This window comes from Trachypithecus francoisi, unplaced genomic scaffold (genome assembly GCF_009764315.1).
Source record: "Trachypithecus francoisi isolate TF-2019V2 unplaced genomic scaffold, Tfra_2.0 Lachesis_group17, whole genome shotgun sequence".
Classification (NCBI taxonomy): Eukaryota; Metazoa; Chordata; class Mammalia; order Primates; family Cercopithecidae; genus Trachypithecus; species Trachypithecus francoisi.
Window position 1 is genome coordinate 68,915,593 of NW_022681462.1, and position 12,732 is coordinate 68,928,324.

At 38.1% G+C, this 12,732-nt stretch overlaps 1 protein-coding gene across 3 annotated transcripts in view; it reads left to right on the forward strand.

Annotated features, from left to right (window-relative positions):
- Positions 1-12,732, forward strand: part of SOS1 (SOS Ras/Rac guanine nucleotide exchange factor 1) — a 151,130-nt gene that overhangs the window by 52,881 nt on the left and 85,517 nt on the right. For all 3 annotated transcript variants that reach the window (XM_033175942.1, XM_033175943.1, XM_033175944.1), the window contains exon 2: positions 9,454-9,579. In XM_033175942.1, coding sequence (XP_033031833.1) covers positions 9,454-9,579 — 126 coding nt within the window. The remainder of the gene's footprint in view (positions 1-9,453; positions 9,580-12,732) is intronic.

Here is a 12,732-nt window from a genome sequence, read left to right on the forward strand (position 1 = left end):
ATAGTTACTGTATTTTATTTTTGCAACTATCATTAAAAAATTCTATTTTCTGTTTTTTGCTTATGTAGGAGTGTAACTATCTTTTATAGATTATGTCAACAATTTTACTAAACTCACTTATTAACCCTTGTAATTTTTCTATAGATTCTTTTGGGTTTTCAATTAGAATAATTATATTACCTGCAAATAATAGCAGTTATATTCCTTCCTTTCCAATCGTTTTTGTCTTATTGGCTAGGACCTCCAGACAACGTTGAGTAGACATTGTGATAGTAGGTATCCTTGTCTTGTCCCTGGTTTTAAAGGTAGTTCTTTTAGTATTGCACTCTTGATTATGATTTTTGTTGTAGGCTTTTTGTTATATCCTTTATCAAGTTTAGGAAATGTTCTTCTATTTCTAGGACCTAAGTTTTTGCTTGTATATTTATTAGGAACCATGAATTGTTACCTTTTCTGCATCTATTGTCATTTTTCCCCTTTATTTTGTTATTGCAAGAATCACAAAAGATTTACTTTTGTTGAACCAGTCTCAGTTCCTGAAATAAGCCCAAGTCGGTCATGGTGTAGTATCTTTTCTAAACATATCTAAATTTGGTTTGCTACTCTTTTTTTTTTTTTTAAGGTAAGGTCTCACTCTGTCACCCAGGCTGGAGTGTACTGGTGTGATCTTGGCTTACTGCAGCCTGCGCCTCCTGGGCTCAAGCAATTCTCCCACCTCAGTCTCCCTAGTAGCTGGGACCACAAGTGTGTGCTACCACGCCTGGCTAATTTTTGTGTTTTTGGTAGTGATGAGTTTTTGCTTTGTTACCCAGACTAGTCTCGAACTCTTGAGCTCAAGCCTCAGCCTCCTAAAGTGGTGGGATTACAGGCATGAGCCATCACACCCGGCCGTTTTCTACTTTTGTTTATGATTTTTTTTCATCTATGTCCATGAGCAGTTATTCTTTCCTAGATAGCGTTGGTTTGGTTTAGTGTCAGTTGTACACAGCACACATTGTGTGAGGTTGGAATTGTCTATTTCTGGAAAGATAAAATTACCTTCTTTGTGGGAAGATTTTAAACCTTTGATACAATTTCTTTAATGATTAGAAAACCATTAGAAATGTTTTATTTCTTTTTTAGTCAGTTTTGATAATTTACAATTTTTAGGAATTTGTTCACTTTACCTAAATGTTTAAAGCTTGCCTTGAAGTTTCTCATAATTTTCTCTTTTTAAACTACTATATTTGTAGTCATGCCCTTCCTTCTTGTTTATAATACAGTAGTATTTGTGCCTTCTCTTTTTTTTTCTTGATCTTTTAGCAATTTTTCTATTAGTACCTTTCAAAGTATCAACTTTGTTTTTAATTTTTTTAATTTTAAACATTTATTATAATATTTTGAGATGGAGTCTGTTTTGTCCAGGCTGGTGTCAGACTCCTAGACTCAGGTAATCCTCCCGCTTCAGCCTCCCAAGTAGATGGGATTACAGGCATCAACCACCACATCTGACTCTCAAGTGTGTTTTTTATTTATTAACTGTTGCTTTTCTTTATTTCTTTCCTTCTTTTAAAGGAGAAAAAAAGGTTGAAAAAAATTTAGGAGCCACTTGATAAAAAAATAATTTCAGGTTTCTTTCCCTAGATGTAATACAGGAACCTTAAACTCATGTCAGACTTGAATTTCTTATCTTTCCTGGAAAATATTGTCTTCTAGTATTTCCTATCCTAAGTCGATGGTTCTCTCTTGTTGCTGCCCCCACCACCCAAAAAAATAGTTATCCCAGCCTACCTCCTTCTACCTTAACAGGCCCTTCTTTCCCACCTCCCACTGTTTCTGCCTTGGTCCAGGTCTTCATTCTGTCTTCTTACAGAGCCTGTGGCATCATTCCAACTAGTTTTGCTTCCTTCAACCTCATCTCTTTTAACCCATCCTTCATACTGACATTTTTGACTTCAGCAAACAGTCCAGTTATGTCCATGTCTCATTTAAAACCTTACAATTATTTTCTGCTACCCTGATCACTTCTGAACTCTTTAGCATGATAAACAACCTGGGCCTTCCAGTCTCCCTACATGTACTCTTTGGTCCGTGGTCCAACCTAGTTTCCCCAACACATCATTTTGTTCTTGGTCTCTATGCCTTTTTTTTCTGTTGAGACAGAGTTTTGCTCTGTTGCCCAGGCTGGAGTGCAGTGGCACAATCTTGGCTCACTGCAACCTCTGCCTCCCAGTTTCAAGTGATTCTCGTGCCTCAGCTTCCCGAGTAGCTGGAACTACAGGCATGTGCCACCATGCCTGACAATTTTTTTTTTTTTTTTTTTGAGACAGAGTTTTGCTCTTGTTGCCCAGGCTGGGGTGCAATGGCGCGATCTTGGCTCACCACAACCTCCACCTCCCAGGTTCAAGCGAATCTCCTGCCTTAGCCTCCCAAGTAACTGGGATTACAGGTACGTGCCACCACGCCCGGCTAATTTTGTATTTTTCGTACAGACGGGGTTTCTCCATGTTGGTCAGGCTGGTCTTGAACTCCTGACCTCAGTTGATCCACCTGCCTTGACCTCCCAAAGTGCTGGGATTACAGGCATGAGCCACCGCACCCAGCCAGAGAAAATATTTTTAGTTTATTTATGGGAAAGATGTAAGTGCTCTGATTTGTTTGATTTTTGTCTTTTTAAATTTAATTTTTCTTTCCCCCCGCCCCAGACGGTATCACTCTATCGCCTAGGCTGGTGTGCAGTGGCACCATCTCAGCTCACTGCAACCTCTGCCTCCTGGGTTCAAGCAATTATCTTGCCTCAGTTGGAACTACAGGTGTGCCCCACCACACCTGGCTAATTTTTGTATTTTTGTTAGAGATGGGGTTTCACCATGTTGGCCAGGCTGGTCTGGTTTTTTGTTTTTGTTTTTGTTTTTTTCTGAGATGCAGTCTTTACTCTCATCCAGACTGGAGTGCAGTGGCACGATCTCGGCTCACTGCAGCCTCCACCTCTTGGGTTCAAGCGATTCTCCTGCCTCAGCCTCCCCAGTAGCTGGGATTATAGGTGGGCACCACCACACCTGGCTAACTTTTGTGTTTTTAGTACACACAGGGTTTCATCATGTTGCTCAGGCTGGTCTCGAACTCCTGACTTCAGGTGATCCACCCACCTCAGCCTCCCAAAGTGCTGGGATTACAGGCGTAAGCCACTGCTCCTGGCCCAAGCTGGTCTTAAATTTTATTTCTTGATGGAAGATTTTTGCATTGGTTTTTAACCTCAGAATGAGGAGAAATAAGCACCTAAAGCATCAAATATTCACTGAAGAATTGTAACACTAAGAGATTTGATGATTCCAATCTTTATTATTTAGCTTTGAGAATACCAGTTTTATCTCAAATTCTGTCTTTATATGTATAAATAAAAGTAGGAGATCTGAGCTCAAGACATGACAGAACATAATTTAGAATTTTCCAGTTCTCCAGAGAGCCATTAACTAGCAAGGGATATGAAAGATTCATCAGAATTCAACATAATATTTTCTGGTAGTTTACCTAAGGGGTTCCTGAATACACTTGAAGTACTTACGTATCAAACAACTAGGAATTGATATATACCTAAATCCCTTTGCCTTTCAGATTCCATAAAATCTGGCAATAACAGCCAACAAAGTTGCTTCAGAATCTGCTGAAACTTACTAGAGACAAAATGAACTGTCCAGATAGAATCAAGTAGTCCTTAAGGAAAGTTTATAATTCCAGAGTTTTCATCTTTAATTGAATAAAGTGATTACTCCTTAAAAGAACAATTACTATAAAATTCTTATTCAGGCTGTTGTTAATTATTTAGTAATATTTAAATTACTTTAAGAAAATATAGTTAAAGAAGTATATGAAATTTTCTGTCAGTAAACATAAGTATAAAATGTAATGTTTTTCGAAAACTATTAGGTTGGTGCAAAAGTAATTGATGTTTTGCCATTAAATGGCAAAACCGGGAAAACCCACATAGTTTAAACCGAATTTGAAGTGCTTATTTATAATTGCTCATAAACACACATGCAACTCAGAATCAGCTGTACATGGCTTCTGAAGACTGCCGTAAGATTTGACAGGGTAACCTATTCTATATAGAGTTGAAGAACTTGGATCATTTGATCTATTAAATGTATCTGAGTACCATTTATGATGAAATGGAGCACTTTGGCTGTAACACTATCTCATGGAATAGAAGTGTTTTTATTCTGCCTATATGTGAAATATAATACTACTTCTGTTTGCTCTCTAAAGAAATATCCTAACAGCATCTTCTTGAAAGAATAAAGAACAGTCTGTGTATTTTTAGGAGTTGGTACTCTGCTTGCCTTTTAAGTATGGATCATTGCCTTTGTTTTTCAGTTAGAGTTTTTAAGTTTTATTTTTGTTTTCAAGGGGGTAAAACAATTTATCGATCTCTTAAATACATGGATGAGTTTTGTGATTCCCATTTGACAGATTTTAAGATGTGAGAAAGGTTAATGTCCAGAAGCTTAGAAGTGCAGTTGGCATCATGCCTTATTTTCTGTTTAAGCCAACTGTTGATTTGTTTGATTTATTTAATAGTTCTTCTTTGGATATTAGTAACCACCAGTAAATAAAACTGAATATGAATTTCTAAAACTTTGCTTATACAAAGTGCCAAACTTAACATTTGAATTATATGTGCTAGAATTATAAGCAGTATCACGTTGTTTTTAACCATTGCATTTTCACCGTTGTGGCTATATACAACTCTATATAATTAACATCTGTTTTAGTTCTGTTTTTGTATGGTGAATGGTTTCTGCTTTAAAGGCTTATGCTCCTGAAATCAACCAAACACAACCAGACTCTCTAGTCTTACCATAACACCTTTTCAATTTTAATTCCAAGAAAGAAATATTTTATTCCCCTCACCTCTATAACACGGAAGCCTTGAGTATCCCCTGAATCGTCAGGGGTTCAGAGTAAAAAGGAGAAAATTATAAGTACATAAAGCCCGGCCTAGTTGGAACATCACTGTCCAAAAGAGGAAATAGACAAGGGAACATGTAATTATAAGTCAACATTATAAACCCAATAACAGAAATGTGGTACATAGTACAGGGATTAACCCAGGGAAGAGTATAAGGATCATATGAGCAGGGATTATGTTTGATTCGTATCTGTATATCCAGCACCTAACAAAGAGTCTGGTATTTAATAGATTAAACAAATCAGTTAAATGAATGAGATTAATTCTGCCTTAAAGATAAGAAACAAGGAAGTCTTCCTAAATGGGGTGTAATCTGGGTTTTGAAATTCAAATAGCTTAGAAGAAGAAAAGGACAAAGAAAAAAGTTGGAAAAAAAAAAAAAGCCAAATAGGCAGATAAAAAAAGTTAAGAAAATGAATGACAGGCATGGGGAACAGTGTGAGTGAAACTGCATGCCATGTTTTAGCAAACTGCAAATAGTTCACATTGCATCAGCATAAAGTGTAAATTGAAGAGCAGCTGGAAATGGAGCTATATTCGTGAAGAATTATATACAAGGGCTTCTTTGAAAAACAATGAACTTTACAAAAAAACTTAATCATACTTTCTTGAATACTTTCTAAAACATGTTTCGGGATGTCTAGACCCTTCAAAGGCCTTTGATATTTTTAAAAGGTAATTAGAATTATTGATGAAATATTTTCATTTTAACATTTATTATCTTCTCTAACATTTGAGATTTATGTCAGATTTTTAATATTTTATATAACTTATAAACGTTGGGGTCCTTTGTATAACCAATGATGATTTTCCCTTTTCAAATTAAAAAGACTTATAGGACTGTATTTGCATTTATGACGTGAGATAGATGTTTATTAAATAGTATGACAACATACTTCAAGCCAAGTTTTATATGGAAGCCCACTATGTAAGTAGATATGGTCCATGGGCATCCACTCCCTACACTTATGGGTCTACTAGGGTACTCTGCAGATTCCTCCAGATTCAACAGTCAAGGGTTTAGTGGAAAGAGTCAGGAGGCCCGGGTTCAGTATTTACAGTTAGTGACTGGATTGTGGGTGTCTCCTTTTTCTTTCTCATCATCTAAATAGAGGGACTGGCTGGGTGCAGTGGCTCATGCCTGTAATCCCAGCACTTTGGGAGGTCAAAGTGGGCAGATCACTTGAGGTCAGGGGTTTGAGACCAGCCTGGCCAACATGGTAAAACCCTGTCTCTACTAAAAATACTAAAAAAAATTAGCCCAGCGTGGTGGCAGGCACCTGTAATCCTAGCTAGTTGGGAGGCTGAGGCAGGAGAATTGCTTGAACCCGGGAGGTGGAGGTTGCAGTGAGCCAAGGTCGCACCACTGCACTCCAGTCTGGGCGACAGCAAGACTCTGTCTCAAACAAATAAATACAGTAAATAGAGAGACTTAGTTAAATGACTTCTAAAGTCCCTTTTAACTCTAAGTCTGTGGTTTTTTAAATCTGTAGCTATAGTTTATGTGATGCTGGGGCTTTGAACTGGAATGTAACCCCCCAATTATAGCTACATTTTCCAGGACTACATCTAAGTGAAATCAGGAGCAGTCTATATTGTGTTTTTCTAAAAAACTTAAATTGTTCTTTTTTTCATGTTAAATTTAAGATTTTGGTAGAATAGGTGGAACTATCTCACAGGTAATTTGAAGTTTGGGTCTAAAACTGAGGAGAGAAATCAGGACTAGGGATAGATTTGGGGTTATCCATACAGGTGACTGTTAAATGTGGAAGTAAATGAGGTTATTTAGGGGGCAGAAGAGAAGGGAGTGAACAATCAAGAGTAGAAGGGGTGGAGGAATGGAGGAAGATATGGAACTCTACAAGAACATGGAAAAGGAATAAGGAAATTAGGGAAGAAATTGAATAGAGTATGTCCTAATACTAAGGAAAGAGTTTCAGAAATGAAAGGAACTTGACTGAGAACCAGATAGAAATAGCCCACCATGTGGTGTTAGCATTCACTGCCAAATGAAGATGTTGGTCATTAAGATAAAGATTATTTGAAAAGACAGTTTAAGCCATTGGGGGCATGCAAATCAGTGTACAAAAAGAAAACTTTTACAAGTTTCAGTTTTGTTTTGTTTTTTTTAAAGGTCATGCTAAGTATTAAAGAGGAATAAGTTTATATGGTTTGATACCTACACACATTAGTCACCGTGTGGTGGTATGGTGAATGGAGAGCACAGAAATCAGAATTATGAATTCTGGGTTATAGTACATACTCTCTATTATTTTAACTGTACAACCATCCAGTCACCTAACAGGGTGGAGATACTTGTAAACAAATTATAATCAGATTGCTAATTGTTGTACTCAATATGATCAAAACTTCTTGGGCAAATGATTTAAGCCTTCTGGGTTTCTTCACCTGTAAAATTAAATTGTTAAGAAAAATTTATTTTAGGCCGGGCACAAGGTCTCATGCCTGTAATCCCAGCACTTTGGAAGGCCAAGGCAGGTGGATTACCTAAGGTCGGGAGTTTGAGACCAGCCTGGCCAACATGGTGAAACCCCATCTCCACTAAAAATACAGAAATTGGCCGGGCATGGTGGCAGGTCCCTGTAATCCCAGCTACTAGGGAGGCAGAGACAGGAGAATTGCTTGAACCCAGGAGGCGGAGGTTGCAGTGAGCTGAGATCATGCCACTGCACTCCAGCCTGGATGACAGGGTGAGACCCTGTCTCAAAAAAATAAAAAATAAATAAATTTTGTTTTAAAGCTCATAATCTATGTAGTACCTCTTAATGCAGTTCTGGATTGTTACAATGCTATTTGCCTTTAAAATGTGTATGAATGCATACATATGTATGTATACATATATGTACTTTTTAAGAATTATTATATAGGATATTATCTTTTATTGTTGTTTTGAGACAGGGTCTCCCTCTGTTGGCCAGGCTGGAGTACAGTGGTGTAATCATAGCTCACCGCAGCCCTGGCATCCTGGATTTAAGCGACTCTTCCTCCTCAGCCTCTGGAGTAGGTGGGGACTACTACAGGCATGTGCCACCCTACTGGGCTTTTTTTTTTTTTTTTTTTTTTGGTAGAGACAGGTTTTCCCTGTGTTGCCTAGGCTGGTCCTGAACTCCTGGCCTTAACTGTTCCTCGTTGGTCAGCCTCAAAGTGTTAGGATTACAGGCATTAGCCACCACACCCAGTCTAGTACACTGTTTATAAAATTTTCCCTGTACACTGAGGCTGTCACACTCTCTCAATTATTGAAGTGTAGTAGGACAGGCCATATTGTGTGCCCTAAGCCAGTGAGTACTGTGCCCTTTCATCCAGTAAGTGCCGTACCTACCTGTTGGAGAGTTGAGCATGTTTTGGAACATGTTAGTGTTTCTCTCCTGGTACTGTCTTTTTTTTGCCATTTAGTAAGGAACAAAGGGATGCAAGTAAAGACTATCATGGTGTTTATTAACATGCAAGCTTTACAGAGGCCACTGGCCTGAGATTAAACTGAAGAAATGGTCAAGGCTGCTTTCCAATGTGGACTCTTAAGTAAAACTTTTAATTAAAAAAAAAAAATTAAAGAAATGATTGAGGAGAAAGAAGATAAAGATTATTAGCCCACCAATATTCCTAAAGTATAGACAGTCACAAATTTTGTGTCCTTTGATATAGGGTGACTTTGTGTTCACAAATATTATTTAAATTTATCAAGCTTGTAATATGCGTGCCCTGCGTAGTGCTTGCTGCCATAGATACACTGGTGAATTTGATGAGACATGCTCTTCCTGGATTTTATCATTTATTAGGAATGGTAAAATTAAACAACAGTCAGAGGCCCATAGGAGTTCAGTTTTGCCCAAGCAGAATGTTGAATAAATGTTCTAACTGGTTCCTGGCAAAAATCATATAAACTGTATCTTTTATCATCACCTCAGCCTCTCCCTTTCCCCATTTCTGCAATGTATTGTAACCACAGTATGAGGAAAAACATGCTGAAATTATTTAGGTAAACTGGATCTCCAGGAACATATAAGCATGTGACTGGGAAAAAGGGTTGAGAACTCCTGACTTCTAGGTCAGTATCATTCAAATATGTGCTTGCAAGCCAGACCACATTTTTAAGTACAAATCCACTTTTTTTTTTTGAGACAAGAGTCTTGCTCTGTCCCCCAGGCTGGAGTGCAGTGGCACGATCTTGGCTCACTGCAGCCTCTGCCTCCTGCGTTCCAGCAATTCTCCTGCCTCAGCTTCCTGGATAGCTGAGATTACAGGCACATGCCACCACACCTGGGTAGTTTTTGTATTTTTAGTGGAGATGGGGGTTCACCATGTTGGCCAGGCTGGTCCCAAACGCCTGACCTCAGGTGATCTGTCCGCCTCAGTCTCCTGGAGTGCTGGGATTACAGGCATGAGCCACCGTGCCAGGCCACAAACCCACATTTTTTAAAGTTTTAAAAATTTGTTTAATGATATGGAACCCACATTTTAATTACTTTGCTTTTTGTTTATAGGTCCAGGGGCAAGTTCATCCTACTCTCGAGTCTAATGATGATGCTCTTCAGTATGTTGAAGAATTAATTTTGCAATTATTAAATATGCTATGCCAAGCTCAGCCCCGAAGTGCTTCAGATGTAGAGGTATGACAAATGTTGTCTTGTATTTACTTTATATCTAATTTGTGTGTTGGTTGTAATGTCAGTGAAGGGGGAAAGAATTTGCTCCATATATATATATGGTATATAAGAAAATGCAGCCTGGATTTTACTCTTTACAGGTTGAGTATCCCTTATCCAGAATGCTTGGGAACAGAAGTGTTTTAGATTTCGAGGTGTTTTTTTTTTTGTTTTTTGTTTTTTTTGGAATATTTGCTGTATACTTACTGGCTGAGCATCCCAAATCCAAAAACCCAAACTCTGAAGTGTTCCAGTGAGCATCATGTCAGCATCTAGAAGTTTTTAATTTTGGCCTGATATAGTGGCTCAAGCCTGTAGTCCGAGCACTTTGGGAGGCCAAAGCGGAAGGATCACTTGAGCCCAGGAGTTTGAGACCAGTCTGGGAAACAAAGTGAGACCCCATCTCTAAAAAAAAAATTTGTTTTTAATTAGCTAGGCATAGTGGCATGTGCCATTTGGTAGTCCCAGCTACTCAGGAGGCTGAGACACAAGGATCACTTGAGCCCAGGAGATGGAAGCTCCAGTAAGCCCTGAATGAAAGAGTGGAACCCTGTCAAAAAAAAGAAGCTAAAAGTTTCAGATTTTGGATTTTTGGATTAGGGATAATCAGCCTAACATTCCAAAAACATTTCTGTTAATGTTTTGATCTTCAGTTGTTACATGTATTTTAAGTGGTAAGTGAATTATTTCTTAGCAATTGAGAGAGAGGGAATCATCTAAACACCTAGGAGGGAGGTTCTATAATCTCTTACAAAGATGATATGGCCCCTGTCTTTTTAGGGCTTATGATTTAATGGAGATACAGATAGATGTGTAGTCAGTAACATAATGTGATATTCTATGAGTAAAGAGTATATGGGAAACCATGAAAGGGGCAACTGATAGAGGCTTTGGGGTTTGGGATAGCTTCCAAGAAGAAGATATATCTAAACTGAGTTCGGAAGGAGTCGAAAGTTGGAGAGAAGAAAAAGGTTTGAAGTACCAACTGTAGAAAATGGGAGATAGAGCTAGAAATAGAAAGAGTTCTCTGGCAATGATGAAGGACCATTTGACTTTAATGACTTCAAGTGTATAGTAGTTCAAATCTTTGAGTTTCTGTGACTTTGCTTTTGCAGCACTCAAGTGTGAGCACAAAAAAAGATAGCTGGACTGAATGATGTTTCCTCATGGATGTATAGCAGCAGAACAGTAGGGCAAGGGAATTGTAAAAACTGGTAATAGCAGTGCTTTGCAACCTTTTCAGGACACAACACACATAGAATGTAATGTTTTTATGGCACACAGTGATTGGGTAGGAAGTAATCTCTAGCAACCTCAGGCCTTGTCCTGCTCCCCTGAAGCTGAGGGATTGATAGACGGGCACATCCAATGAGAAACTGCTGAGAAGAGCATCACTGAATCAAAATTGGATAAGGAAAAAAGTGAAATGTGATAATAGCTGATTGGTTTGCTATGTAGTATTATGCACTAGTCTGAATACTTTCATGCTTTGTATTTCATTTAAACTTTGTAATAATCCCATCAAGATTGTATTGATTTTTTCCCTACTAGAATGTAAGCTCCAGGGACTTTTTTTTTTTTTTTTTTTTCTTGTTCACTAGCACCTAGAATCACCAGCACCTAGAACAATATCTGGCACAGAGAAGACACTCAGAAATATAAGTTGAATGAATGAATGTGGAAACGGAAGCACAGAGAGGTTGAATAACCTGCCCAAGGTCATAGTTATTAAGTAGTGAAGCCAAGACTTTTAACCAGAAAGTCTAGCTTTTTGAGCATGCATTCTAATACCAGGTAGGAGAGGGCACATACAATGGAAAAACATGGAGAGAATAGGGTACTAGAGTTCTCAGTAAGGTCAGAGAACTGATAATATTAGGACATCTGAAAGAGAGAAATAGAATAGATTGAGCTGAGAGAAAGAGTTGTTTGAATGTAAGATTTCATTAAGTAACATAGTTACAAAGCAGGATGTGGCTAGACCAGGGGTGAAGGTCCCCAAGATGAGGTGTTCATGGAATTAAGAGGCCAGGGTATTTTGTGTGTCCCTAATATAAACCATAAAGTTGAACAGAATGGTAGCAGGACTTTACATGAGAATGGAAGAGTGATGTTAATACCTCTTAATACCACCACAGTGGGGTTTAGGTTTCAACATGAATTTGGGAGGGGCACAAACATTTGGACCATAGCAAATGGTGTCTTATATTCTTTTATCAGGAAATAATTTTCCATTGTCCTCATTCACTAGGATTCAGTATTTCTTTAATACACTTAAAAAACTTTCTATTAAAACAATAAGGTCCCTAAATTTAGCAAGCCCTAAGTATGTTTTGTGATGAGTCATAAAATATTTTTCTTAAGTTTTGAGGGTCACATAAGAAAAATGTATTTAGAGGCTGGGCGTAGTGGCGCACACCTGTAATCCCAGTGCTTTGGAAGGCCGAAGCAGGCAGATAACCTAAGGCTGGGAGTTTGAGAACAGCCTGGCCAACATGGTGAAACCCCATCTCTACTAAAAGAAAAAAAAATACAAAAAATTAGCTGGGCATGGTGGCAGGCACCTGTAATCCCAACTCCTCAGGAGGCTGAGGCAGGAGAATTGCTTGAACCTGGGAGGCAGAAGTTGCAGTGAGCCAAGATTGCACCATTGTACTCCAGCCTGGGTGACAGAGCAAGATCCAACTCGAAAAAAAGAAAAAAGAAAAAAAAATGTATTTTAAAAATAGATCAATCTGAATTAGCAGAATATACACATTTAAAAATCTTTCTAAAGAATACACTTCATAATGGTTCTCAGAGGCTATGTTGATTGGAGCGAAAGGGAATTGGGGAAGATTCATTCAAAGAATACATATTTACAGTTAGGAGGAATAAGTTCAAGAGATCCTATTGTACAGCATGGTGACTATAGTTAATGATGGTATATTGTATTCTTGAAAATGCTAAGAGTGGATATTGATTGTTCTCACCACAAAAATAACTATGTGAGGTAATGCATTTGTTAATTAGCTAGATTTAGCCATTCCACAGTGTATATGTACTTCCAAGCATCATCATGTTGTACATGATATACATGTACAGTCAATGTAAGGAATAAATAAATTTGGCTGGTGT